Source organism: Papio anubis, chromosome 5 (assembly GCF_008728515.1).
Source record: "Papio anubis isolate 15944 chromosome 5, Panubis1.0, whole genome shotgun sequence".
NCBI lineage: Eukaryota > Metazoa > Chordata > Mammalia > Primates > Cercopithecidae > Papio > Papio anubis.
In genome coordinates, this window is record NC_044980.1 from 14,027,437 (window position 1) to 14,055,016 (window position 27,580).

The window sequence follows — 27,580 nt, forward strand, 5'->3', positions numbered from 1 at the left end:
TCAGCACATGCTTCGCGTTTGAGGGGCTGGTGAAGGAAGGAAGGGACCTATAAGCTTAGTCTGGTCGTGCAGATCTCCCAGGTGGCCTGCAGACCCTCCTGTGGATGCCTTTCCACTCCTGTTCTCACTCTGGCCCCCCTCGCCCCACAGCCCTTCCCTTGGAAGGTCCACTGTGACAAGGGCTTTGTTGAGTGAGCGTTTCTTGCAGTGTGACCGAAAGAAATCAGGGGTGGAACCTTTAGCTAGCTTTACCTGCTTCTGTTTGCAGATTGAGAGATGTTCTCTGTGGCATGTTGCTGTCTTCTCTGTCTTTTAGAACATCATTTGGATTTAGGGTATTAAAGGGAACTGGGAAAGCTAGACTGAGTGACCCTCCCCTTAATCTGTGGTCAGTGAAGGAGACCCGGGCTTCCTTTCTGCTGCTGCTCAGCTTTGCTGGCCTTGCTCTTTTCCCTGCCTATGAGGCAGAGCTTTGTCCTTATTGCCCCTCTGACAGTTTGGCTGCCCCTCACCTGTCATCCTGCCCGGGCATCCTGTTTGTTATTCACATTTCTGCCCAGATCCCAGTCTCTGTGTTTGGCTGCAGCCAGATCATCTGACCCTCACCCCAGCTATGGAGATTGCCTAGTCTGGCTCTTAAATGTGGGACAACACTTTGGTCCCTGAGAGGGGTGTCCTCTAGAGCACGGGTCCTTTGGTTTCCAAGTTCGCTACATTTTATAATGTCTCTGAACTGGTTAGACTGTGACAGTGTTTGCTTAGAGTGAGATAGACTGTGTGTCAAAATTTTTTTGTGAGTTTTGGGGATGACACATTTTTATTATTTGCTGTATGTTGTATCAAGAATTACCAGCATATGCTAGAGAAAACAGGCTGTTTTATAATTTAGTCACAAGCGAAATGACAGCTAAGCTAATTACCTACTTTATTCTTGAATATTTCCAATCACTGTTTCTTATTTAAATCTGGTTTCTTGCTTAAATTTTTTTTATTCTAATAGAAGTCCAGTTTGCGCTTAGTGGAAAACAAAGGCTATTTACATGTGTTCCATGTGCTATGACCTCTGAAAGCATTTAAAGTTGTATTCACTTTTTTCTTCTGAATAAATTTGACTTCATTCTTTTCTGATGGCTTTTTTCATGCTTCATTTTTTAAAATTGTCTTAAGGATTTCTGCATTTCCTGGAAGTCTACAACCCTGAACTGTTTGACCAGTGTGTGAAAGGAATCAGAGACAGTTGTTTCTCTCTGTGTAGTTAGGTCTTCAGGGTCTTCTGAGTAATTCAGTTGAGTACTGCACCTACTTTTTAGATAACTGTATCGTGTCCCCAGATGCTCAGCCGGTCTTCTGGGCTTCCCTTCACCTCGTTTCCCAGCTCACGTCTGTGTGGCCAGTATTCTCTGCGCATTTGTAGTTCTTTGTGCCCAGTTGTAATTTTAGCTTGTTGCCACTTGAGGGCATGTGAGGTTCTTGTGATAAATCTGAGAGACCGAATTGAGGGTTTTGCCGCAGAATTGCCACATGTTGCCTAAACGCAGGGCAGTGTGGGCACGGAGTGGGCTGGTGTATCCCTTAGGTGAGTGGTCATTTGTTACTCTAATAAGATGAGGAGGAGAAGGCCCTCTCCACCCTTAGTGAGTGATGTAGTTCGCCATCACTGTGGTCACAGTGAAAAGAAATTTGCATCCCAATCGTGGTTCTGTGTTTTGTAGAAACCACCTTAGTTTCACATTGCTGTAGGTTGAGAAGGTACAACCAGAATTACTATTTATGAAAGGGTCTTTTAGTCTTAACATTCCAGTTGAATGGAAGATTTGGCCTCATTTAAAACTGTATTTATTTTATTTTATGTATTTATTTTTATTCATTTCTTTCTTGCTATGTAAAGTTTTTAATTTTTTGGAGATGAGGTCTTGCTCTGTTGCTCGGGCTGAAGTGCAGTGGTACAGTCATAGCTAACTATAACCTCAAACTCCTGGGCTCAAGTGATCCTCCTGCCTCAGTCTCCTGAGTAACTGGGAATATAGGCACATGCCACTGTGCCCAGTGAATTTTTAAATTTTTTAAAAAATAGAAATGGGGTCTTGCTATGTTACCTGTATTGGCAAAACTGTATCAATAACTGCTAAAGAAGGTTCCTCATAGGATATTGTAGGATTTAATTATTCTTTAATGATCTGTTGACTTGGAGGTGAACTTGTTTTCCTTTCTAAATTTTATAGCAGTGAAGTGACACACCTGTGCCCAGCCTAATTCTAGGATTTTTCTCCTGACACACCCAAGACTATTGGAAGAGTCTTACTTCCCATGCTGTTATCAGTCAGGCTGTGCCTCAGCTTGCCTTTCAAACTGCAGATTCTGTTGATAACTAGAGGGAAACAAAGTGACAAATACTGCAGGAATTAAAAAAAAAACCGGAAACTAGCAATGTAGTTCAGCTGTCACTTCTTTCATGGACTAAATGAGCACAGCTCCCATAACCCCTGCCTCTGATTTTCAATGTATGTTTTATCTTAGTATATCGATTAGACAGTTAAACTAGACATAGTGTCATTTCTCTGAATGTTAAAACTTTGAGTATATGTGTTAACATTATTTAACAAACTTTTTCTACCTTTTTTTGGTGGATTTTTTAAATACCAGAAACTAGGTTTTATTTTTCTTACTGGGAAAGGAGCAGGTTTGGCTTCACCCTGGACCTTCTCACATGCTCAGAAGCACTGTCCTGAGCCATGTGTTAGGTGGTGGTTGAGAGGCTGCAGTGAGTCCTGTAGCCTGAAGGTGGTTGGTGTGAGAACGTGCTGTGGGCATGGCCTTAGCTCATCTGTACAACTGCTGTGGAATGTCCTGGCCATGGTTGGAGTCCTGCAAGGCAGATTGTGCTTTGGCATCTCAACCAAAAGCACCATTTCACTCCAGCAGCCCTCCTCAGGATGGTACTTTCTAAGTTCCTGACTTCTAGATTTAGGTCCTCCATCCTAAACCCACATGACAAATTTGCAGGATTAATTCTGGAAACAAAGGTAGGTTTTATAGACTTTGTGGTATCTTACAGCTTGGATCGTGTGGTGGATTTCTTGGAATGTTAACACCTCTTTATCTCTTTGTTTCTTGATGTTGTAGTTACCAGAAAAACTCATAAGCAAATACAACTGGATCAAGCAATGGAAACTTGGACTGAAATTTGATGGGAAGAACGAGGACCTGGTTGATAAAATTAAAGAGTCCCTTACTCTGCTGAGGAAGAAGGTTTGGAACCTGTAGTGTCCTGTCTGATAAGGGTGAAGCTCTCGTTCCTGCTTGCCCCAGAAGACCAGTTTTTAGTCTTCACTCAGTGGATTTTCAAATGCTCTTGGCTGATTTTTAGGCAAAATGGTTTTAAATGAACTCAAACTTTTCCCTTGAGGGCTTTGGTAAAATGGGAAGTACCAACTTTATATATTCTTAGAGCAGATGCCATGTACTAGGGTATCAAATAATGAAGTGTTTAACTTTCTTAAAAGGAAACCTTAACAAATATAGTCTTTGTTCCAAGTCATATTTATGTTTCAAGAATATCATTTGGTTCCTATTTCTTATACTAATATCATTAGTAATTCACATTTATTCTTTCCAATTACGTTCATGTTTTAAGATTCTGCCCATATTTATCAGACTTATTTTCTTTCTCAGTGATTTTCCAGTTGGTAGATTTAGTAACTTGTCTTTAGAAAACTGTCCTGAGAGTTTTTCTGAAACAGAATTGTAGGGAGAACTTGGTCTTCTGATTCCTATTGATTTGGTCTTTAAAATTCTACCTTTCTGTGGCTTTCCACTGTCTCCTCTGGGTTGGATGTCCTGCCTGCACACTGGCTTACATGACCCCTAGCTTGCCTGCATTGAGCAGCTTGGAGCTCTTCTGACCAAGAACCCTGATTGAGGGCCTGTCACTTGCGCCAGGGTGTCAGTGGAGGGTGGTCACGTAGAGAGGGGGTCAAACATGGACTTTTCAAGGTCCTTCCTAGCATGTTTCAAGCAGTGATTTCTTTACTCACATATGGTCTGCTGCTCCCATTAGACTTTCAGCTCCACGAGAGACTGTCCTGTGCATTCCTTGACACCCTGTGCCTAGCAGCAGGACTGGCACGTAATAGGTGTTCATTTAGTGCTTTATTGAGTTAGTGAACTGAGGGCCCTGACTTCTTGGAACCTAGTTTTTGCTTAGAAAGATAAGAAATGTTTACTGGAAAATATGAAAATACACTGTCAAAGAAAGTCCAGTAGTTTTATCTTTCTTCTACTATAAAGAAATGGGAGCCAGAGAAGGGAAGAGGGAAATACCATTCTTGTTACCTGTTGGACTAGAACGCAGGATTTTGTGTTCCTCGGTCCTTGGGTTAGTGGAAGGTTGAGGGCAGGGCTCTAGCCCTGTGGGAGTGAACGAGAGGGCCCTTCAGCGCAACCACAGGTCATAATTTCGTTTTCATTTTTTTAAGGTCTTGTGAAATTGCTATTTCTGCTTTATTAGGTGTTTCTACTATAATTAGACCCTCATTTTTAGGAATGCTTGAGTGGCGCCAATTTTCAATAAGATTAAAATTACTCACTAATAATCTGAGCCAGCATTCCTAACACTTCTATGCCAGGCTCCAGACTAAAATTTCATGTGTTACTTAATTCTCACGACTATGAAGGTGGTGTTGCTGTGGTCATTCCTGTGTTTTAGATGAGGAAACTGAGGCCAGGAGCTCAGTTAAATGCCCTGCAAAAGCCACCAGCTGCTCTGTGGTGAAGCCTTGATTCCATCCCAACTGACTCTAGAGCCATGTCCATGATTGGTAACTTGGTCTAGTTTGGAAAATATGAGATATAGACAAACATGTACCAGCCTTCAGCCCAAATATTAGAGGGAATTCTATGCAGTCATTACCATTAAAATTCACTCTTGGATTTAAAATCCATAATGGTGTTTGAGAGGGGCACTAGTTATTGTTTATTCATAAGGAATGGTATTTATGTTGGCATCTCTTATTCTCACTCACTGTAACTTAAAAACACATAAATTTATAGGTTTTCTTTTTTAAAGAGTTTGCCTGTATTCACTGAATACGTAACACATGACTTGATTCTTAATCCGGAGTCAGTAAGAGTTTCCTGAATGGATTTATTCATTTGAAGTTCACACATATTTTTGAGGTTAGAGGGATAAGTTTAGTAAATTGTTATTCAGGAGCCCCTAGGCTCTTCCTTGCCTCTCTTCCATTTTGGAGGGTTGGCTTTGTGTTTCTGGGTGCTAACCCTCCTGTAAGCCCCTTGTAATTGTAGCTGCCCTTCACAGCTTAACACAGGCTTCATACACGTGTGTTAGCTCTTCTGTAAGTGTCTGTGATTGGCTGGTTCAATCTCATTGCCTGGGAGGTTAAGGGAGTAAAAATTTCCACAGCCTCAGTGCTTCTTACTACATTGCATTTTTCTTTCAAATTAATGGGAGAAAAAGCTGAATAAGGAGTTTGTGTGCTTTAAAGTGTACCATTTTTTGATCTGGAAACCTGAATATTGTGAGCATTGGTAAGTGACCCATGAAAAATAATTTTGTGCTCATAGTATGGTACTATACCAGGGATTTTTAGAACAAAAATTCTAATTATTACTTAACTTTCTTATTGTAGTGGGCAGGCTTGGCTGAAATGAGAACTGCTGAAGCAAGACAGATAGCTTGTGATGAACTATTCACAAATGAGGAGGAGGAATATAGCCTCTATGAAGCTGTAAAATTTCTAATGCTAAACAGAGCCATTGAACTATATAATGATAAAGAGAAAGGAAAGGAAGTACCGTTTTTCTCTGTGCTTCTGTTTGCTCGGGACACATCGAATGACCCGGGACAGCTTCTGAGGAACCACCTCAACCAGGTGGGACACACTGGTGGTCTTGAACAGGTAAGTTATGCTTTTGAGCATGTATTACCCCAAAATAAAGCAGCTTTACCAATCAAACTTGATGTCATAGTTTTTGTAGGTTAGAAATTCAGGGGCAGCTTAGTTGGGTGGTTCTGGCCCAGGATCTCATGCAGTTGTATGTTCAGGGCTGCAGTCATCTGAAGGCTTGGCTGGAGCTGGAAGATCTGCTTCCAATGTTGTTCACTCACGTGGCTGTGGGCAGGAGGCTTCAGTTCCTTACTGGTAGGTAGTAGGAGGGTTCAATTCCTCACACATAGGCCTTCACAGGGCTGCTTGAGTGTCCTTACAACATGGCAGCTGGCTTCTCAGAGTGATCTAAGCAGAGAGCAAGAAAGAAGCCAAAATGCCTTTTGTGACCTAATCTGGGATATCACACACTGTTACTGTTTTCTACTTTTTAGAAACAAGTTACTTAATGCATTCCACTCTCAGGAGGGGAATTTGGCTCCACCTTTTGGAGTGAGGAGTAGCAAAGAATTGTGGACGTACTTTACAGTCACCACCATTATCTCCACCTGGGCTTTATTCTTCAGAGGGGTGGATGGGATTAGTACTCTTGGCTCTGGGAGGCTACAAATAAATGAAGTACTTGGAAGAGCCGTTCGAAGGATCTTGTTTAATCTTGACAACTGTAGCTGCATTAAAAAGAGAAATGGAGTCACCTTAGCCAGTAGAGTTCAACCTGCTCTTGGATCTTTTACAGATAAGTTAAGTGTGGAGTTTTACACAGAAACCCAGTGCAGTACTATCTCTAAGCCAGTATAGTTGAGTCACCACACCTTGTGCTATCTTTGATGTGTTCATTTTCCTAAAAAGTCTTAATGAGGTTTTTTTTGGAGGTTTTTAGTGGAATAGTCAACCACTAAAGTAGCATTAAGGCTGTTCATCGAAGTGCCACCCTCCTACTTACATAATTGACTCTTGTACCAGCTTTTTTCTAAAAAGGACCAAGTGCCAGGACAGATACTGCAAGGATTAGAGAGCTGAGTTAGGTTCCATTCTGAGCTGTCCTGGAGTGTGAAGCTCTTCTTCTTATTGCCAAGTATGTAGGAAGGAGTGTAGACTGATGGTCACTGCTGGGTCAGGCAGGGCTGATGATAGTTACTTTCAAAAGTTATCTGTACTCATAATGTGGGTTACTTATGTCTCCTGAACCATAGCAAGTACTTTGCAGTCAAAAGGCTTATAGAGGATGGTTTGCATATTAGACTAAAGTTAGTCTTTTCCGAGACCCTATAAGGTCTGCTGTGATGGTAAGTTCATTCTTTTTTTTTTTTTTTTTAATAAGATATTTTCAATTTCTTTTTTGAAGTATATATACCATAAAGTTCATTCTTTTAAAGTTTTGCAGCCATCACTACAGTCTAATTTTAGAGCATTTTGTCAAAAGAAACCCCATGCCCATTAGTAACCACTTTCTCTTCTAACCTTAGGCAGCCACTAATCTACTTTCTGTCTCAATGGGTTTGCCTATTCTGGACATTTCATATGAATGGAATCATATAATATGTGGTCTTTTGTTTATGGCTCTTTGATTTAGCATAATGTTTTTTAAGATTTCATCCACATTGTACCATGTATTAGTACTTCATTCCTTTTTACTGATAAGTAATATCCCATTGTATGGATGGATCACATTTCATTCATCTGTTCAATAGTTTGATGGGTATTTGGATTGTTTCTACTTTTTAGTTCTGTAAATAACCCTGCTATGAACATTCATGTATAATTTTTTTACGTGAACATACGTTTTTAGTTCTCTTGGGTATACACCGAGAAGTGGAATTGCTGGGTCATATGGTAATTCTTTAACATTTTGAGGAACTGCTAGACTGTTTGCAAAGCAGCTGTACCATTTTATATTCCCACCAGCAGTATATCAGTGTCCTGTTTCACCATATCTTCACCAACACTTCTGACTTTTTTTTATTGGGGTGAAGTTCATGTAATATAAAATTGACCATTTTAAAGTGTACATCTCATTGACATTTAGTACACTGCCAGTGACCACCACCTATATGAAGTTCTAAAACATGTCACCCCCAAAGAAAATCCTGTGCTCATGAAGCAGCCACTCCCCGTTATCATCTTACTGGTTATAGTCATTCTAGTGGGTGTGAGGCACTATCTCATTGTAGTTGGATTTGGATTTCTCTGATGACTCACAATGTTGAGCATCTTTCCATGGTCAGTTCTTGGTCAGTTGTGTATCTTCTTTGGAGAAAGGTGTCTGTTCAGATCCTTTGCCTAATTTTTAAGATGGTTATTTGGTTTTTTGTTATGTTAATTGTTGTAAGAGTTCTTTATTCTGGATACAGGACCCTTATCAGACATATGATCCATTCTTTGTTCTGCCTTTTTTTTTTTTTTTTAGTAGAAAAGGATGGGGGCTGGGTCCAAAGCAGGAGGAAAAAAGGTTGTGGCTTCACCATTGCTGTGCACTGTGGGATAATGGGTGGAACATGGTGTTAAGCCACATCTTTCAGTGTGATCTTCCTCAGAATACCCGTTTGTTCTTCTTCCCAGGTTGAAATGTTCCTTCTTGCCTATGCTGTGCGCCACACCATCCAGGTGTACCGGCTCTCCAAGTACAACACGGAAGAATTCATCACAGTCTACCCCACCGACCCACCCAAGGACTGGCCAGTGGTAACACTCATTGCCGAGGACGATCGGCACTATAACATCCCCGTCAGAGTGTGTGAGGAGACCAGTCTATGACAGACGCATGCTCCTGACAGCCTGGCGACGTGGCAAAGATGCACAGGTGGCTCCTGGGCTTGGGCTGCAGGCTTGGGGGTCTCTTAAGAACAATCACTGAGAAGAACCCTTGGGCCCCTGGGAGCCAAGTTGGACAGGATGTCCTGAAGACTAGCTTTTGATAAGAGAAATTAACCAAGTCTTTCCCCTCATCTATGATGCAGTATATTTCAATGGGGGCCTTCTGAGCACACCTGTTCGATGGTGCAAACCATATCTTCTCCAGAAGGCAAATACTTTTGTGTCAGAGGAAACTCAGTTTTGGAGAGGAATATGTTCTTTATATCTCAAATCAAAACTCTCTCTAATGGTAAACTGGCTTCTCATTTTTTTAAGACAGTATTTTTTTTTCTTCTCTAGTAGTAATGGGTTTCTATAGATCTCCCTATACAGTCTGCTTTAACTCAGGACCTTGAGGTTATGAGACTGACGTGCTGCCCACTGCACTAAGGGGGCCTCTAACAGTCTGCTGGGTGTAATTCTGGGATGGATCTGTTACTGGCATAGTCATGACAACCTCTGGTAATCTTCTCTTTCTTATGAAGGGAAGAGCAATGGTTTGGACTTGCATCTTAATTAAGCCTATTTTAGGCAGATTGTTTTGCAGTAGATTAAGAATCGGGTCCTAAAGTGGGTTATTTCAAGGCATTTTTGAAGACTGGAGGAGCCATAGGAGGGAGTAGTGAGGGAACCTAGAACTTCTTGCTCCTTGTGACTATGACAGGTGTCTGATACCCCCAGCACACTGGAGTCTGGGGCTTGGTGCAGGTGGTGCCCCATCAGTGTGGACAGACACTACTTGCCTTTGTGGTTTAGTGTTGGAAACTTTAATTACTCTGCAGTTCCATAGATTCACGATTTTATAGCCAGACAGTTTGTATCCACCTGTTTTCAGAGGAGGGACCCAAGGCCAAATTACTTTGAGGTAGAGCTTAGCTGGAGCTGAGTTTTCCTGTGCTCTTTTCATGCTGTGTTGAAGGGTGTGCCCATTGCCAGATCTGTGTAACCCATCTGGGGCAGGGGTTGAGTGACAGCAAACCATCTTAAAATTTTTCATGAGTATTTAAGCAGAAGCATGTAGGAATATGAGTACAAAAGTGTGGCTGAGCCACGTATGCCCTTGATTGGTTTTGGGAAACCTGAGGGAGGCAGCCTTCCTGGCTACGAGCCATCGCCTGCCCAGTCAGGCTAAGGGTGGTGGATGGGGTGGTGAAGGGGCAGCTCTGCTGAGCATGGTCTGTCTTATGGCCTGAATTGTCCTCAAGGGGTGTGGACTGCAGATGGTGTTCACACGAACCGGAGACGTCACTGTTTAGGATTCTACTGGCAGCCTCTGAATTGGCTCGACGTTCGTGGAGGTGGTGTTTCCCTGAAGTACTGAGCTTTGTTTTATAATAATTAAAATCTTTATTTGGTCCAATTTAATATAGTTTAGAAGCTATCTTTTTTTTTTTTTTTGAGGCAAACCTTTTTTGAAAATGTAAATTTTGTTTTTAATTAAAGTCTTAGTTAAGAAAACTCAGGATGCACAAAACTATTCAGACTGTTACTTTAGCTTTCTCCCATTACCTCATCAGTAATATTCACCACATTTTGCTAAATGTTTATTGATTAGAGTGTCGGAATCAAATTCTGCTCTAAATGTGTGTGAATACATTGGAGAGGCTTCGTGTTTTTCACTGTGAAATGCAATTGTGCCTTGAATAAGAAGGTACCTAGAAGCCAAATTAAAGTAATAATGACTTCTTATTGGCTTTGATTTTTCATTGTAGTATATGGGATTTTACAGCAGGAAATGCTTACCATTCATTTCTGATATTTTTTAAAGCACAACTCGAAACATTCAGATTCCCCTCCTTACATCCTGAGCTGCTTCTGCGTATACATCTGTTGATTTTACCCATGCAGGAGGAACAATGATAGTCACATTAGAGAACAAGAAACCAGTAATACATGGTCTCTAACTGATGATTTGGGTCTGGATTTGATTGAAAGTGTTTGCAGTTCCTCTTCCTTAGAATACAGAGTGGATGAAAATGTTTTCAATGCACAGAACAGGATGAATCCTTTTTTCTTTATATAGTGACTTACACTTTTGTTCCTCTATTATATATTCAGTTAGTGTCTGATAAGATTTTCTTTGCTTAAGGATAACAGACATTGCTTTGGTATGTTTTATTTTTTTCCCTCCACTTTTGGAGCTTATCAGGTAAAAATCTCAAGCCACATGAATTGTTAACACCTCTGTTGGGAAAAGCCTTTGTGAGTTTTTATGTACTAGGTCTTTGTTTTTGTTATTCATCCTGTGTTGTTATTCATCGTGTCCTCCTTCTTTTCCCAATGTGCTGTTTTACCTAAGAGTTAGTCTACTTTCTGAAGATCTTTTAGAGAGAGGCTCTGGAGTGCTGAATCACCTTTAATGATACAGCACTCCTGCCATCTCGGCATCTACGTAGGACTTCCATAGACTTCCTGAATGTGTCTTCTTCAGACGCTAAAGTACAGTTGGATCATTTTCTTATCTCTTTTTCTTAAGCAGTACTTTGCAGGTACTCCCCTTTGAAAGCCAGAAGCATAAACCCTTGGGGAATCTAACTTGTAGACATGCAGAAAAAGAACTGCCTTTATGTGAGATCTGTGAGTACTTAAAAAGAAAGCCCTCAGTGTGTGTGAAGTGTATGAGAAACAAATAGAATTCCCAAATAGTTTAGCAAAGGCAGGGCACAATATCAAATAATTTAAAAGTGGTCCAAGGAACTGTGAGAAGAAGGAACTCATTCTAGAATAAATGTTAAAATGCCATTCAAGAACAAAACCACAGATGCCAGACAAACCTCCTGTGCTTAAATTATAGAAGAATAAAAATCTGAATGAATGGAAAGCCTTACGTGTATACAGTTTACAAATTCCTATTTCTAAAATTTAAGTCCCTTATTTAACAGAAGTATATATTTTAATGCTTAACTGTCTTGGGAAACCTGATTTGTGACATCATCTAAGAGGATGGAAAGACCAGGGAGCCAGTGCCACGTTGAACAGAACAGTGGTTTAGTGAATGTGTGAGGAAAGACACGGGCAACTGATTACTAATGTTTTTGTAATTCAGTTTATAACTTGGAGCCATGAAAAGCAACAAAACTAAACTGTTTTGACAGGCTTTTCCTGTAAGTCACTAGCAGTAGGTGTGAGGTGGGCTTGCCCATGACCAGAAGGGGTGCGTCTGTGTGTGTGCACATGCATGTGTGTGCATGCATGTTGGTCTGCAGTCACAGCATACCTTTATGTGCATGTGTCCTCGCAGCTTGGAACTCAGTAGTATTCTGGGAGGGTGGAGGTGAACTGTCCCATGTATTGTATTATATATTTTTTGAGAGGGAGACTTGCTCTGTTGCCCAGGCTGGAGTGCAGTGGTGCGATCTCAGCTCACTGCAACTTTTGCCTCCTGGTTCAAGCAATTCTCCTGCCTCAGCCTCCCGAATAGCTGGGATTACAGGCATGCACCACCACTCCCAGCTAATTTTTGTATTTTTAGTAGAGATGGGGTTTCACCATGTTAGCCAGGCTGGTGTTGAGCTCCTGGCCTCAGGTGATCCACCTTCTTTGGCCTCTCAAAGTGCTGAGATTACAGGCGTGAGCTACTGTGTCTGGCCCCATGTATTGTATTTTTTTCAGGGTATATTGAAATCTGCTACCGGGAATGGTGGAATGGGTTTTGGTATGTATAATGGAAATACATAGAGTGGTTATTAAGTCTAGAAACACATACATTAATTGTATTAAAATGTTATATCAATACATCATTTATGATGTGTATCTGGTCCCAGATCTCATGGCCACCAGTTTGTTTAAGCATTTTGAATGCTTTTTAATAGCATTCAGTAGCATTAATGGAGGAGGACACTGTGTTTTCTCAGTTAATCTCATTGATTTGTTTGGTATAAGTTTGGGTCAGAAATGAAACTGCCATAACATGGATCAGTACAAGGAAGGGACACAGGGCTTAAAATGTCCACAGTCTTGGCAGTGGACTTGGCAGTTCTGCCAGTAAGCAGAAGTACTTGAGCTTAATTCTGAACTTCAAAATAATATTTTATACTTAATTTTAGGAGCTTTCATTTACAGATTGAAAAATGCCTTGACTGTATTCACATAAATGGTGCTCAAACCTTGTACCCCTTATAAGAACTGCAGCAGTCCACAGTAATGTTGGTTACTTCTGAGTATTTTGATAAAGGAACAAAGTCAAAATGAATGTATTTAATAAGCTTCTTTCTCATTTCCATTATTTTTATAAAAATATTTTGGTATTGTTGCCTGCATTTTAGCCACTACTAACTTTTTGTATTATGAATTCGGAGAGGATAACAAGCCAACTTTAGACCTTCTGCCAGGGGCAATGGTGTTTTTCTTCCATGGGTAAGCCATTGTGAATGGAGGCCAGCGGGGCAGCACACTGTGTGAACCTGGCAGCGCTCATCTTGGCTTATTTAGCAGTCCCTCTGTTAACACCGTAAGATGTTCAGCATCGGTCCAAAATTCCTCCTGCTCTGAAAAACATGCCCCCGAGGCTCTGGGCAGTTTGGGGCCTTGGTTTCCACCTGCAGATGCGGTTAGATGCCTGGCTTCTGGGGCCAGAGTTTCCTCTGTTACTTGTTGAGTCTCTTGTCTTCGCTGTCAGAAGCTGAACCGACTTGGAGGCTTTGCTGTTGATCCACTTTAGCAAACCTTGCTGCAGAGGACTGTAAAAACAAATAACTAAAAATAAACTTAGAAAATACAACTCAGAAGCCTGGCTGTGTTGCTGTGGTCAAATGCTTGCCTTTGAGGACTTTGGCAGATTGTGCTAGTGCATTGGGCTTTAACTTTCTGGCACCCGCAAGGCAGACCTATGATGTCCACATGGCTGACTCTTGACCCCTGGCCATTGTGAGCAGAGGAATCAAGGGTTTAGTGAGGCAGTATTGGGCAGTGCAGAAGAGTTAGATGAGATGAAGCAGTTAGCACAGTGCTTAACCCATACTAAGTGCCCCCAACCCTGCCAACCAAATTAGGTGCATAGTTACCAGCTTGGGTCTGAATTCAACAGCATTCCCAATGCCCACTGAAAGGGTGGGCTTGGACAGTTCCTGAACCTCCCTAAATCTGTTTCTTCATCTTTACCACACACGGTCTGTCTCAGTGGTGGTGTGGATTAAGTGAGGTGCTAGCACTTATTAGGGGAAGATCCCCCAGACATGCAAAGCAGGGCCGCTGCCGCAATTCTGACCCAGTCTTGCTGTGTGTTTGCCACAAAGAGGTGTGGTGTGTGCGAGACATTTCTTTATGAACCATTTACACTGCTGGAAATGTACCCAGCAATGTGATGGCAAGAACTTTAACAAATTGCTAATGAATCAGACTCGCATTGGAAGAAGTTAATCATCTGAAGATCGGGGAAGACTGGACTTTCAGAGGTATCTTGGAGCTAGAGAATGAAGTTTGAGTCAGCCGAGCTCTGCCTTCCTGTTTGTCGAAGAACTGGAGTCCGGGAGTCTTGCAAAATGGAGCTGGGCTTCTGAAGAACCCATTGGGTAGGTACTGGGCATCCATTAGACAGCAGTGCTACGTTGGTCATGTGTAGCAGAAAGACCTCCCCACTGTGAACAGTAAACCACTTTCCTCCTCCACTGGCCCATTCATTTGGATTGATACACTTCTTCAGTGTCAGAAATGCACTTTCTCCCTCTACCTCTCTGAATTACGGTGCTCTGCTCAACTTGGTGGCCAGTGGTTCTTGAATTTCCTTTTCCACCGCCTTCTCCCACTCAAGAAAGTAGAGAGAAAAACAGGGATGCAGGCTGTGGGTCTTATGGAAGCCCTTTACAACCATTAAATAAAGAACACCAGCTGCATTATGTGTGTTTAAAACGAGAGGTTGTTTATACAGTACTTTTCTATTGACCACTTCCATCTTGCCTGAAACCTGGGCATTCTTTCCGTAGCTTCTCTGAATTTTCTGTCCCACGTCCTCACCCCTACCCTTGCCTTTTGTCTGGGCTCGGTTCCCTGTTCATATTCTTTTCTGACATTAAACTCTTGCTAGTTGAGTGTGTGCTTGAAACGTCTTAACAAGTCGTTCTCTAAGTGGTACCATTGATGTACAGTCCCATTGGAGAGCACGTGTACGTTTCCTTAGGCCCTTCCAACACTGGCTTTATCAGACATTTTGATCTTTGCTGAGCTGATGGTTGGAAGTCTGATTTGCATTTCTTTACTTGAGAAAGGCTGAGCGTGTTTTCATTTGTATAAATCATTTTCAGGTCCTTTCCTGGGAGCCATCTGTTCATGTCTTTTATAACCACTTTTGAGTGTTCTATCTGAATTTCACAGAAATGAGATAGATGTAGGGTGGGAGCAGCAGGAAGGAACGGCGGACCAAGGAGTGTTTGGGATTCCATGTCAGGCCCTTTGGTTGCAAGTAACAAGAACTCAGAGTATTTTAGTTCAAAAAGGGTTTGGCCTTCTTTATGGACAAGAAGAGAGCACTGAAGACCAGACGGTCACGGGAGGGAGGGCTGTCGTGCTTGTGTCCTAGAGTTGCCATGTTCAGGGTAGGAATATGAGAATGCCTGCATCCATTCATCAAAGAGTGCCGACTCTGGGGCCAGGCATGGTTCCAAGCTTGGGGATGTAGGGGTGAGCTGGCCGAGGCACAGTCTTCCCAGCCCTTTCCATCCTCACCCCAGCCCTCCCCATCTGCACCTCCCGCTGTGCCCACCCTCCCCAGCCCTCCCTTCTGCAGCCCTCCCCACCTTTCACAGACTCTTGTGTATTTGTCACTGGTGAGCAGAACTGTCATGACTCCAGAGATGGAATCACAAAGCAACTATTTTTGTTTAAGACATAATTCAGTCGGAGACCTTCTACCCCTGGTGAAAACTCAACTCAGGGCGACCCATCACCTTTTTGAGTGCTCTGGGGTAATAGCCTTTATAGTCCTCTTAGGTCGCCAAATGCTTTCCTAACTCAGAAATTGGAATATCGCATCTGTGTGAGTGAAAGCTGTGACAGTTGCTCACTGCCCTGTCTAGCCCCCCAGAGTTAGAACAGGAAGAGGGAGCCAAGACAGGGAGGGAGCAGAGATCTCAGCCCTCCATAGGAACTGTCCTAAGTTGGTCGCACTTCCTGAGCTTCCAGGGCTTCGTTCTCTTTCTCTCATGGGGTCCTTTCAGGAATCTTTGAGGCCCCCTCTGCCTCCCCACTTCTTGTCCCCGGCTCAGGGCCTTCCCATGTGCCTTGACCAAGGCAGCTCCTGGGATGTGCTAATGCTGTTGCCTCCTACCACCACTTCCTCCTTTGCAGCTCCTAGGAAGCCAGCGATAGCTCCAGCTTCTTTCTGCTGAGCCCTGTCCACCCCGCTAGGTGGCCTTTTGGGGCAGGCCGTAAGATGATTCCAGGCAAGCTTGTTGATCTGAGGCCAGGGTCTGGGCCAAGGGAAAGACTTTTGGACCCCCTGCCGTGTCAAACTCGGGATTTGCCAGTCGGCCCCAGTGCTCTTCTATTAGATTTGATGGGTGAGTCAGACACCAGCCCACTGTCTCCAGGACCCCATTTCAAGCTTTGAGTATTGCAACCCCCTGCTTCAGAAGGAGTGGGACTCAGCGTCGCTCTCTGCAGAGAAACCATCTCTACAAAGTCTTTTCAAATATCTACTCTTGGTCCTTTTTTGCCCTCCTCATGGTAAGGGATGGCAGAGTCAGGGAGTTCAGACTCCTGCAGCAGGAGACCGGGTGCCATCAGGAGTCCCCATTTTGTGTGGCCACCTTCTCTTTGGTGTGAGTGTCGTCCTCTCTGGCTGGGTTCTTATTTTCTACACGTAGCACAGGCGTAACCTGGTGCCCACCCGTGTTAAGTGTCAGACTGGTCCTGCAGCAGCCCAGTGCCTACAGTGAGGAAGGACCTGCCGGGCAAAGCAGGGGGCTCATCAGGCCAGGGTTTCTAGAACTGTATCCCGGGCTGCTGAGAAAGGGTGTGTGGGTTGCGTGATGCAGAATTCCAGGAGATGTCATTTCCATCATAGTCCAAGGAAACACTTGAGCCTGGTGGAGGGAGATGGTTCTGGAGGGAAGCTTCTGTAGCATCCAAACCCCAGATGGGCAGGAGCCCCTGAGCCGAGCTGCTGGGACTGAAGAGTAAAAGGAGGGAGTGGGAGTGAGATGCTAGGAGGCAGCGCTGATGGGACTGAGAGGAGTGGGACATGGAGTGGGTTTCTGGGTGGGTGCCTCTGTGACTCCTCTAGATGGGGGAGACTGGAGAAAGTGTAGAAGGGGTGAGGAAAGAGTGTGCAGGGATGGGCTGAAGGCCATGGCCCTTCTCGGACCCTGAGGAGATGTTGGGAGGTGACTGGATACACCCAGTGACTGGTCTGAAGATTGGGAACAAGTTAGGGCTGGAAAAACAGACTTGGGCATCACCGCTGTATTTGGAGCTGGAAATAGGCCCAGATTAGGGAACCTTGGCGCATGAGGACTGGATTCCCAGTGAAGGTGGAAGTGGGCCTGCCAGCCATTTATATACTTTTCTGAAGAGCATGGAATTAAATAGCATTGGGCAGGTTGGCATTGGGAGAAAGAGAAGAACCAGGCGAGGTTAGGACGTGGCCTTGCTGGCATGATGGAGGAAACGCTCTTTACCTCAGACCACACATGAACTGCAAGCATCTGCCCTGATGGTGCCAGGGGCAGTGGAGATACAGGCCGCTCTCCTCAGCCGTTTCCTTTAGACCAAGAGAACTTTTATCATGTAGCAGATGAAAGACCCGATGAGAATTTGAGATTTACAGTATAATGTAAAGTTCGGAAATAATGATTGCATTTGTTAATTCTATTTCTGTCTTTGGAATCAAGGGTTTCTGAACCTGAGATAAGCAGTTTTTTTTGTTTCATAAAAGCTCTAGTCATTTTTCTTTGTTGAAAGTGGACCACAGTAATGTTCTTGGATTTGTTGGCTGAAGCACTTCCACGTGGCTTAGAAGCTTTGCAGACACAGCACCCCCGCCTTCCTGAACTGCCATTGGCCACTGCAAATCCTGGTGGTACAGTAGATTAGAGCTGTGTAGAAAAGATCTTGTTCTAGAGGAGAGGAGGCTGATCCACAGGCATCTAGTCACTTGCCTGAATCACAGCTAATAAGCAGCAGACAGAGTGAGGACTCACAGCGCCTGATTTACTTTTTCCTTTTGTTCGAAGCCCATTGTATTGAACTGGGCAATCAGCATGGTATTTACTGTCTTATATTGTCCAGGTAAGAAACCTGGAGCTTGTTGGGAGCAGAATTACAAATATATATATTTTATACTGACTGCTGTAGTCAATTTGAATCAAAAACTACACAAATATTTTATTTGTATTTTAGAGACGGGGTTTTGCTCTGTTGCTTAGGCTGGATTCCAACTCCTGTACCTGGAATTCCAATTATAGCCTTCCCTGCACCTAAGCATTGCCTTTAAGTGTCAAAAAAAAAAAAAAAAAAAAAAAAAAAAAAAAAAAAAAAAAAAACTGAGAAGAAGGCATAGTTTTCTCCATGATTTTTGAGAAATTCTCCATGATTTTTCTCCTGAGCTAAGCAAGTGAGACTACAGAGGATAAAGAGGAAGGTATGGAAGGCAGAGATACCAGGGGGCAGGGCTTGGTGGTACTCCACTGGCGGTGGGGGGTCGTGGAGGTTTCCAGGTGGGAGGTAAATATGCCTCCTCTAGATGGAGATGTCAGGGGAAAGCATGGGTTGGGGTGTAGATTTGCCCCTTGTGGTATTAACAGTACCACTCCCCACAGGGACAGTCAGTGATGCTGGGGCCAGCGCAGCTCTGCACTGTCTTTAAGGCAACCAGGAACTGAACACACCTGACCCGATAGCTAGGCCTGAGGACATGGCATAGCCCATGCACTGGGGCCAGGAGCACAGCTCTGAAGCCTTCAAAAACATGGTTGGTGTTTGAGGCAGTAAGAGAGAAGCACAGTGGAGGTAGGACTGAGCTCTGGGATTTTAACAAAAGGAGCAGTAAGGAAGGATATAGGCAATCCCAAGTGAGTCTGTAGGATGCATAGAATCTTACTGACTACAGGTATGTAATGAAACACTTTCTACAATGTCTTAGGAGGAGCTAAAAAAAGGTAGAGCCATCTTTCTTTGAGGTTAAAATGTGATGCTTTAAGAAAAGTGATGCTGGGCGGGCACGGAGGCTCACACCTGTAATCCCAGCACTATAGGAGGCAGAGGTTGGTGGATCACGAGGTTAGGAGATCGAGACCATCCTGGCCAACATGGTGAAACCCCGTCTCTACTAAAAATACAAAAATTAGCCGGATGTAGTGACGCATGCATGTAGTCCCAGCTACTTGGGAGGCTGAGGGAGGAGAATTGCTTGAACCCGGGAGGCAGAGGTTGCAATGAACCAAGATCAATGCCCTTGCACTCCAGCCTGGCGACAAAGCAAGACTCCGTCTCAAAAAAAAAAAAAAAAAGTGATAGAAGAGTAATGCTTTTCCCATAAAGACTAAGAAGAGTAAGAATCTCTTAGATGTGAGCAGGAGGATTGTCAGGCTCTGCCCTTCTCAGGCTCACTAAACGTTTGCCTCATTTTGGCATTCCCATTTGAGAAGGTGTATAGAGAAGTTGGAGAGGGTTCAGAGAAGCATTTTCAATATTACTGAAGTTATGGGAAGTAAAAGTAATTTTAATGCAGAATAAGATCTGAAGAAATAGGTTATATTTAAGTAAGACAGGGAGTTTAGAGAAATTTCCCAGTGGTTAGAGGTTTTAGCAACCAAGGCAAAGGGCAAAATGTTAATATCTCAGGTAAATTTGATTAAAAGGGAAACTAATCAGGATTAGGAAACCACGTAACTGCAGTAAGTAAACAGATGCATGGTTAGAATAAAAAATCAAGAAACTAAAAGCAATCTCAATTGTATGCCAAGTGTTTAAGCTTTACTTAAAGTAAAATTAGAGTATGAAACCTGTTTGACAATATATGAATACAAATCGATAAACCCTGAAACAAAGCATATATAAATGCTCTTACCAATGCAAAAACTTCCATCTGTTAGATACATAAACAGCACTTCCTTAAAAGCGACATATATTTTATACTGACCGCTGTAGTCAATTTTAATCAAAAACTACACAAATATTTTATTTGTATTTTAGAGACGGGGTTTTGCTCTGTTGCTTAGGCTGAATTCCAACTCCTGTGCTTAAGCGATCCTCCTGCCTCAGCCTCCCGAGTAGCTGGGACTACAGATGCACACCGCTGTGCTCAGCTAAATATTTTAATGTGATTGGTTTCAACAGTTTATACCCACAGTTTTGATGTGAAACTGACAAACCTATGAGCTGACAGCCACAGCCCATGTAGAGGAATGACTCTAAGCACACTTAATTTTGTTTAAAAAAAAAAAATCTAGATGACTGCTAATATTCAGATCTGAAATGAAGAATGAGGTAATTTTATTCTTCCATTGTAGGATCTCATACCACGTTCCAAATCCTAGATCATACACAGAGTGTTAGACCAGGAAGGGACCTTAGCAATAATGACTTAAGCCTCCCATTGGACAGATGAGCGAGGTGAGGCCAAGAAGCGAGAATGATATGGAAGCCTCCAGCTTGAATACATTCCTTAAATGAATGAGTGTTGGCATGGAACAGAATCGCGTGCATGGCTCTTGTCCACTTTCCCGAAGCCCTTCGATTAACTCCTTGGTCCTACTAGCTTCAGAGACAGTTCCCTGATCAGTACATCGTTAAGCAACCAAAATATCTCATTGCATCCAAGGAGCGGTGTATTTGCCACTGCAAGGCTTGTGGATGTGGCAGCCCTGGGGTAAGGGGCCTGCCGCATAGTGACATGACCAGCGCTGTGGGGTGCTGGGTGATTGGTGGTGATGTGTACCCTGTACTCCTTTGTTATGCAAGGGTGGTTTGAACTTAGCTTTCAGAGGCTGGTTTATTCAAACCATGGGTCCCCGCATGTTTATGGCCCCACACTTCAGGGAACCAGCATCTACCTAGTTGTTATGTTCCCCAAATGTTCCCCAACGCCAAAGGTGCCGTTTCTTGCCCTGGCTCATAGCTAGGGAACGTTGCCTCTAAATCTTACAGTAAGAATTTCCATGAGGTTGTACAGTGAGTGGTACAACCATTTTTAGCTGGTCTGTCCCCTTCTTTAACCTAAGGAAACCACCACTTAAACTCTTGGAGAGAGGAAGGGTGCCTAGTTCTTGTGTGCTTTTGTTTACATATACATATTGTAGACGCTGATGTCAAGTCTTGCTAGTGAAGTGCACTTTAAGTTACATAGCCTAACTTAAAACAGGTACTACATAAAAAACATTTGCTGAATTGGTGTGTAGCTGACAGCCATCTATAAAAGTGCATATATCTTATGCAGTCTTTTAGAGATCCTGGTTGTTTGCAAATGAAGCTGAGAAAACCATTATCACTAAAATGAAATATTTTAAGAGATACTGGCTATAAATTCTCCTGGAACCACTTGGACTTGACAAAGATTTTTCAAAAATGATTTAGGAGGCCCACCTTTGATGCTCTTCCTAGCGGAAAGTTGCAAGTTAATAGATTGAATGTCCCCTTGAGAAGAAAATAGTCTAAACTTTCGGTCTCGTCAGTCTCCTTTTTCCCTTTTGAGATCAGATAGTATACTATGTATTTGTGACTTCTCTGACTTCTGAGTGCAGTTTGGGTTGATTGCACAATGCAATTTCTCTCATTTTGAACATTTGCATGATTTTAGACATTGTGCCTTTAAAAGGGCAGGCAACAGGCCCTTTTACGTTTCTCTTCAGATTTTTCTCTACATCCTGTTTTAAGTGTGGTTAGATCAGTGGATGAGTCACATGATGTTTTTTGCTGCTTCAATGACAGAAATAGAGATTCAAAATAACCACACAGAGGAGTATCCCGAATGGTTACCAAACACGTTGCTCAAAAACATGCTTTCCTACGGTTCCAGTGCTTTATGTGAGAGCCGTCAGAGGGCTGTGTGTGAGGGCGCTGTCTACAGAATGCAGGCAGGAGCTGCTGGCTTTGAACTGGCTGAATATGCAATGCAGACATCTCAGCACTCCACATCTTTCAAAGCCCTTCCTCACACTCCACTGCAACTTTGGTTCCAAAAGAAAGATGGGGAGCAGAACTTAGAAGATAAAGGACCCCTTTTCCTGGACGTGCAATGGTCTGATTGATGAAGACGTCATCCTAAGTTTAGAAGTCAGCTCACCTGCAAAGCTGGTACTAACCGGCACATGCTGTCCTGGGCACTGTTCTGCTGAGAGAGTTACTGAAGTAGAAAGATTTTTAAATACAAGAAAATATTTCTCAAGGAAATGTAATTACAACACTATAAATACTTGCTATTTTGCAAAACACACTCTCTCTCCCACTTCAATTTGAAGGGGAAAAAAACCAGTCAGCTACTGAGTCTGGAAATCGATGTTTCTAGAAAGCAAGGGCATGGAAAAGTTACTCTCCCCCTGCCCCTTCCCTCCAGAAGATCCCCAAATGGGGAACAAGTGAGAGCAGGGAGCTGCTAACATTTCACACTTCTTCTTCTGAAGATTTAAGTGAATAAATTTTCTGAGAGTTATGATATGTAATGATTATTCCAACCAGGAGAGAGATCCAGAGGGCTGGGAGTGAGCACTCCTGAGCTGGCCCCGCTGCGATGCACCCTGGTGTCTGGAGAACTCGGCCCAGCTCTGTCATTACCCCGGGAGCTCCCAGGCCTCCCCATCCGGGGCCCCCCACCCCTTGTACCTCCCAAGGTTCTTTTTTGGGAAGACTGAGGGAGTGAAGTATAAAGTGATTTTACTATTGTAAAGCAGCTTTATTTGGCCCCCTCTCATACATCCTAAGCCAATATTAAATGTTTCCGTTTCTTAGGGAATCGGCTATCCAGGACATTTCCAAGCCAAACTACTGGCTAATGCTAAAAATCAAGGCAAAGTGAAAACAAGGGAAGAGTAACTTTGGCACAAGACAAACCCGATGCAGGCAGTCATGGGGGATGACTGGTTTTTATCCAGAAATGCAAACAAGTGGCCTTCTGCACCCCATTTGAAGAATCTCAAATGGGAGGGTTTCCTGCCAATGTGCAAATCCATCAATACTCCGTGAGCCATGTGGCTGGCAGGTCCAATCCTACCATGACTTTCCGAGTGCAAGCCTCGTCTAGTTCTTTTTGCTCAATTGTTGAGTGTCTCACTGACGCCCTTTGCCACTGAGATCCCTGTAAGTCACTACAGAACAAATGACAACTGCACATTTAGGATGACCTCGTTTCCCTCAAATAGGCCAGCAAAGGAGGAGCTCTAGCCTTGGCTTGCTCAGAGAAAACCCTCACTCTCTATTTTCTATGCTTTGAACTGCCCAAACCTGTTTCTCAGCATCTAAATGAAAAACTACTTCATGGCCTTGTATTTTCAGATTGTATTCGTCCACAAGCAGTCACTCAATTTTGGAGAAAGTCACACCTGGTCTTTCCATGGTCTTTGACATGAGAATCTCACAGGCATGGTACCCTTCTAAATGCAGCTGTCAGCTGAACACCCTGCAATGAAAAATGTTTTGGGGGAATGTTTCTTTGGTCACAAAAGTCAAAAGGTTGCCCCTAATGACTCTGAAAAGTGGGAAGAAGAAAGGTCACTCTCCCTGGTTTGATCTCCTCTCATGTCTAGCTGGATGACGGGACTCGGTTAGAACAAACGCAGGAGAATATGCCAATTCTCAGTTTTTGCCTCAGAAGTTGTTAGGCTGTGACTTAAGCAGCCCAAGTGAAGAAAATGTATGAAGAAGGATCACGTGCTTTAAGGTGAACGGTTTGGACAAGTCCTGCCAAATCAGCTCCATTGTGGTGGCCTGAGTGTGGCACTGCTTCCTGTGTTGTCAGAAACTCTAACCAAATATTATGGCCCACTGATCTTGATCCCTGAAGGGATCTCTGGAGTTATATTTCCTTATTTCCTTATGTCATAATGAGGAGGCCCTTGCTGATCCTTCCTGGATTTAGAGGGAAAGGATTCGCTTTCTTTTTTTGGGGGGGGGGGGGGGGGGGGGACGAAGTTTTGCTCTTGTCACCCAGGCTAGAGTGCAATGGCGCTATCTCAGCTCACTGCAACCTCTGCCTCCCGGGATCAAGCGATTCTCCTGTCTCAGCCTCCTGAATAGCTGGGATTACAGGCATATGCCACCGTGCCCAGCTAATTTTTATATTTTTAGTAGAGACGTTGTTTTGCCATGTTGGCCAGGCTGGTCTCGAACTCCTGACCTTAAGTGATCCACCCTCCCTCGGCCTTCCAAAGTGCTGGGATTACAGGCATGAGCCACTGTGCCTGGCCTGCTTTCTCAATTTGGATCTTTAAGCTCCAACCCCAGAATCATGAAAGAGTCACACATGTTAAAAAATACTGCTGTTTAATTTTCTAGTAATGTCCTTTAAAAAAAGCTGATACATTTGAGTTTTTTTATCTTCTCAGATCTGCCTCTGAAACCACTGCAAAGCAGCTATGCAACTTAAGTTTTCAGCACTCATATATATATTAATGGAGGAAAAGCCACTCTGAGGAAGCACACCAAGGACATGTCCCCATGTGGGCACACCCCATTGGCACTGGGTACCCAGGAATGTGAATGCAACCCTGGCATGCCCACAGCTAACTTCATGCCCTTGCATTCTTTTTCGCTATGAGGAACAATATGATCACACAGCACTGAAAATGGTAGACACAAAGGGCCTACCTTTTTCTTTCTCATTTTTGCCCTTCCAGCTTACACTTCTATTCCTATTCCAGTGACCCGTTTATTCCCCAGTTACCCATAATGAAAAATAGTTCTGTCATTTACTGAGCCTTACATTCAAATGCAAATGACGGACTTTATAAAACTGCTGCAAATAAGGTACAATGTTCATTGATACAATACGTTTCAACTGCAGGTATGTTGAGCACACAAGCAATCACCGTATTGTATTAGAGACATTTTATTGAAAATGCGAAAATAGGAAATGTATTATAGCCTAAAATAAATTACATAACATATACAGCATATATTTATATCTTTAAAATATTTTTTTGTTTAGGTTCTTTCAGTCTAGGAATTTTGACTAAATCAACAATTTAGTGAACTGTGTCTATAATTTTTTAAAGGAAAAAACCTGCTTTCCAAAACTTAGAAAAATATACTGCACTGCATGGATTTCGAATGTGTTATTTCGGGGAGGACCACATGGTGACTCTGGTATCATCATAAAATGTCTTGCTTTATCGTATGGTGTGGGAGGGAAGTACCGTAGTACATTCTGAATTACCTGTACCGCAGAGTTACGACTTAAGGATGGCAGAACCAGGTAATACATCTACTTCAAAAGTTACCCTACAGCAACCTGGCATTAGAATGCTGGATGAGACTTAAAGCTTCAGTTCACTGGAAAAACTAAAATGCAAAGTTAGAACGCTCCATGTGACTCGCTCTAGTGCGACCTTCAGGAAAGGCGAGGGAAAAGCAAGCCTTCAGGAAAAGTCATGCGGCAGGGGCTGGAAACTGGAGATGCGCTTTTGTGACAACTTAAAAGAGTTAGCTCATGTATATACACGGTGGGGGTGAGAACTGACAGCTCGCTCGGATCTAGGAGAACACAGAGTGATATGCTATCATTCAACCGTGTCAGTTTGCTGCCCCCGGGGCATTTCCAACCTTTCTACGGGAGATTATGTCCGTCTGTCAGCCCGCTGTGGTCACAGGTCTCCCCGTTCCTCAGTGTGAACGGGGACTCCGGGCTGCAGCCTGCCGCCCGCCTCCTGCATGTGTGGAGTAGATGGGTTTGAACTCCATGACGGAAGGGAAATTTAAGAGGCCACCGGGGCTCCATCTCTTTGTACAGCCATGTGACTGGGAAGCAAATCAAAGGAAGCCGAGTTTTAACCTGTTGATTCTTAAGAGCGATGAAGGGGGACAGGAGAGTCTGTGGCCTGCTGTGCGGGGTGCCTGAGAGGCGACGGCACAGCTGCAGTCCTTTGGTTCCAAGAGGAGATTGTCCAGGGGAGGAGGACACACCGTCGAGCGTGAGGCAGCTGTGTCTTCTGGGTTTTCGTGAGGCAGGGCATGAAGTCAGTTGTTGCGCTTGTTTTTACATAGCAACAGTGAAGACCATTCACCAGGTCCCCCCGTCAGTGTGAGCATACTCAGTATGCTAGAGAATTGACACGAAACCTTTAAATCAAGGCCTCTTTCATCACCAAAACAAAACAAAAAGGGGAACAAAATACGATGGGAGAGGGAAGAGATGATGCCGAAGTGTCATCCTGACTGTCCCTGCAGTGCCCATGGCGTCCCGTGCCTTATTCATTCTCCTCTCTCATTTCCACAATGTCTGTCACCTCCTCTGTCGGAGGCATGTCCGTCATGGCGGAGTCTTCCCCCTCCGTGGCCGACTCGTTCTCCATCTTCTTTTTCTAGACCAAAGAAGACTCATCAGTGTGGGGCTGTGGACAGGGACACTGCACAGCAGAACCACGAGCAGGGAGACACCACCAGGGTCTTGGGGGGACCCCCCGCTGTAGGCTTAAACCTTCTTATGGTTGGGGTGGCCTCACCTCTTCTGCATCTTAGTTCAGCGTGTTCCTTGCAGTTTCGTGTCTGTGCGCCTGCCACTGAGCTAGGCAGGCACTTCGGAGGACACTGTGTCCCACCGCCCCGCCCCAGACAACCCACCCCCTGCTGCCCTTTCCAATGAGGGCTGCGCTCTCCCCGACTCCTCACAGTCACCTGCAGACTTTTCCTTCCTCCTCCCTAAAGCCTCAAGCTTGGAACCTCACATTATCAGAATATTGCACCTTGTACAGCCTCCGTCAGTCACCTCTGGGACAGCTCCAGGCTTGCTGTCATTCTCTCCCACTTACTGCCTGTCCTAATTCCTGGTCACTTCCCTGCCATGTTGCCTGTTCTTACAATAAATGGCCTCTCAGGGATCAGGTTCACAGCCCCAGCCCACCTCAACCACTCCTGGGTCACTGCAGACCTTGCCATTATCGACATGTTGGGCACCACCAACAGGCCAAGGCAGAGACACTGTCCTCTGTCTGCCAACCCTGCTGGTCCCCCATCCACGGATCCCACCAGCCCTTCACTGTGGCCACTTTCTCGATGTCCTCCCTCCGCTCTTTCCTCAGCTTACATGACATGCTCAGTAATGACCATCATTTCCCTATCCTGCTTTTCTTCCATCATATTTGCCAGGCAAAGCCCCACCTGTGCTGAGGTTCAGATCTCTACCATCTCAGCCCACACCACCCAGCTGCCATGGCTGGGGAAACCCAACAGCAGGGGACAGCCAGTGTCCTGAGATGCGCGTCACGCACCGTGAGCAGGCCCTCTGAGTGGTCTGGCCGTCACCCTGCTGTCCCGGCCTGTTCACTCTGCCATTCTCCTGACCAACTTCCCCACCCATGTGTCCTCGTTCTTCCAGCCTCCAACACCTCCCTTTTCTCAGACAATGATCTGGCTTCCTACTTCACTGAGAAAAAGAAAAGCGATCAGAAAGGCCCTTGCGCAACCTCTTGGACTGCATCTCTGCTCCGCCCGTGACCAGAGAGGCCGCCCGAGCACCTGTCTTGGGCTACCTGGTCCTCGTGTGCAGACACATTCATATCACTGTCCCCTCTCCCACTGGCAGCATCGCCTGTCTGTGGGTCATTCCCCCGAAGCAAGCCATAGGCTGAACTTTGCCCCATCTTCGCTGGCTTTCTGAAATCCATGTCCACACCTCTCTCTCCTTTGGAGCAAAACTCTTCAAAGGGACTGTCTCTACTTGCTGCCTTCAGTTTTTCCCC

The 27,580-nt window shown here is 44.1% G+C and overlaps 2 protein-coding genes across 6 annotated transcripts in view; one reads left to right on the forward strand and one right to left on the reverse strand.

The window, feature by feature from the left end:
* The window catches only part of OTULIN (OTU deubiquitinase with linear linkage specificity), a 37,261-nt gene extending 23,782 nt beyond the window's left edge, over positions 1–13,479 (forward strand). For all 5 annotated transcript variants that reach the window (XM_009208173.4, XM_003899512.4, XM_031666093.1 and 2 more), the window contains 3 exons: positions 3,124–3,249; positions 5,649–5,918; positions 8,466–13,479. In XM_009208173.4, coding sequence (XP_009206437.2) covers positions 3,124–3,249; positions 5,649–5,918; positions 8,466–8,660 — 591 coding nt within the window. In that variant the 3' untranslated portion in view covers positions 8,661–13,479. The remainder of the gene's footprint in view (positions 1–3,123; positions 3,250–5,648; positions 5,919–8,465) is intronic.
* A 6,166-nt stretch (positions 13,480–19,645) lies between these two features.
* The window catches only part of ANKH (ANKH inorganic pyrophosphate transport regulator), a 160,041-nt gene continuing 152,106 nt past the window's right edge, over positions 19,646–27,580 (reverse strand). The window contains exon 12 of the mRNA XM_003899511.4: positions 19,646–26,203. Within this exon, the coding sequence (XP_003899560.2) occupies positions 26,090–26,203 (114 nt within the window). The 3' untranslated portion in view covers positions 19,646–26,089. The remainder of the gene's footprint in view (positions 26,204–27,580) is intronic.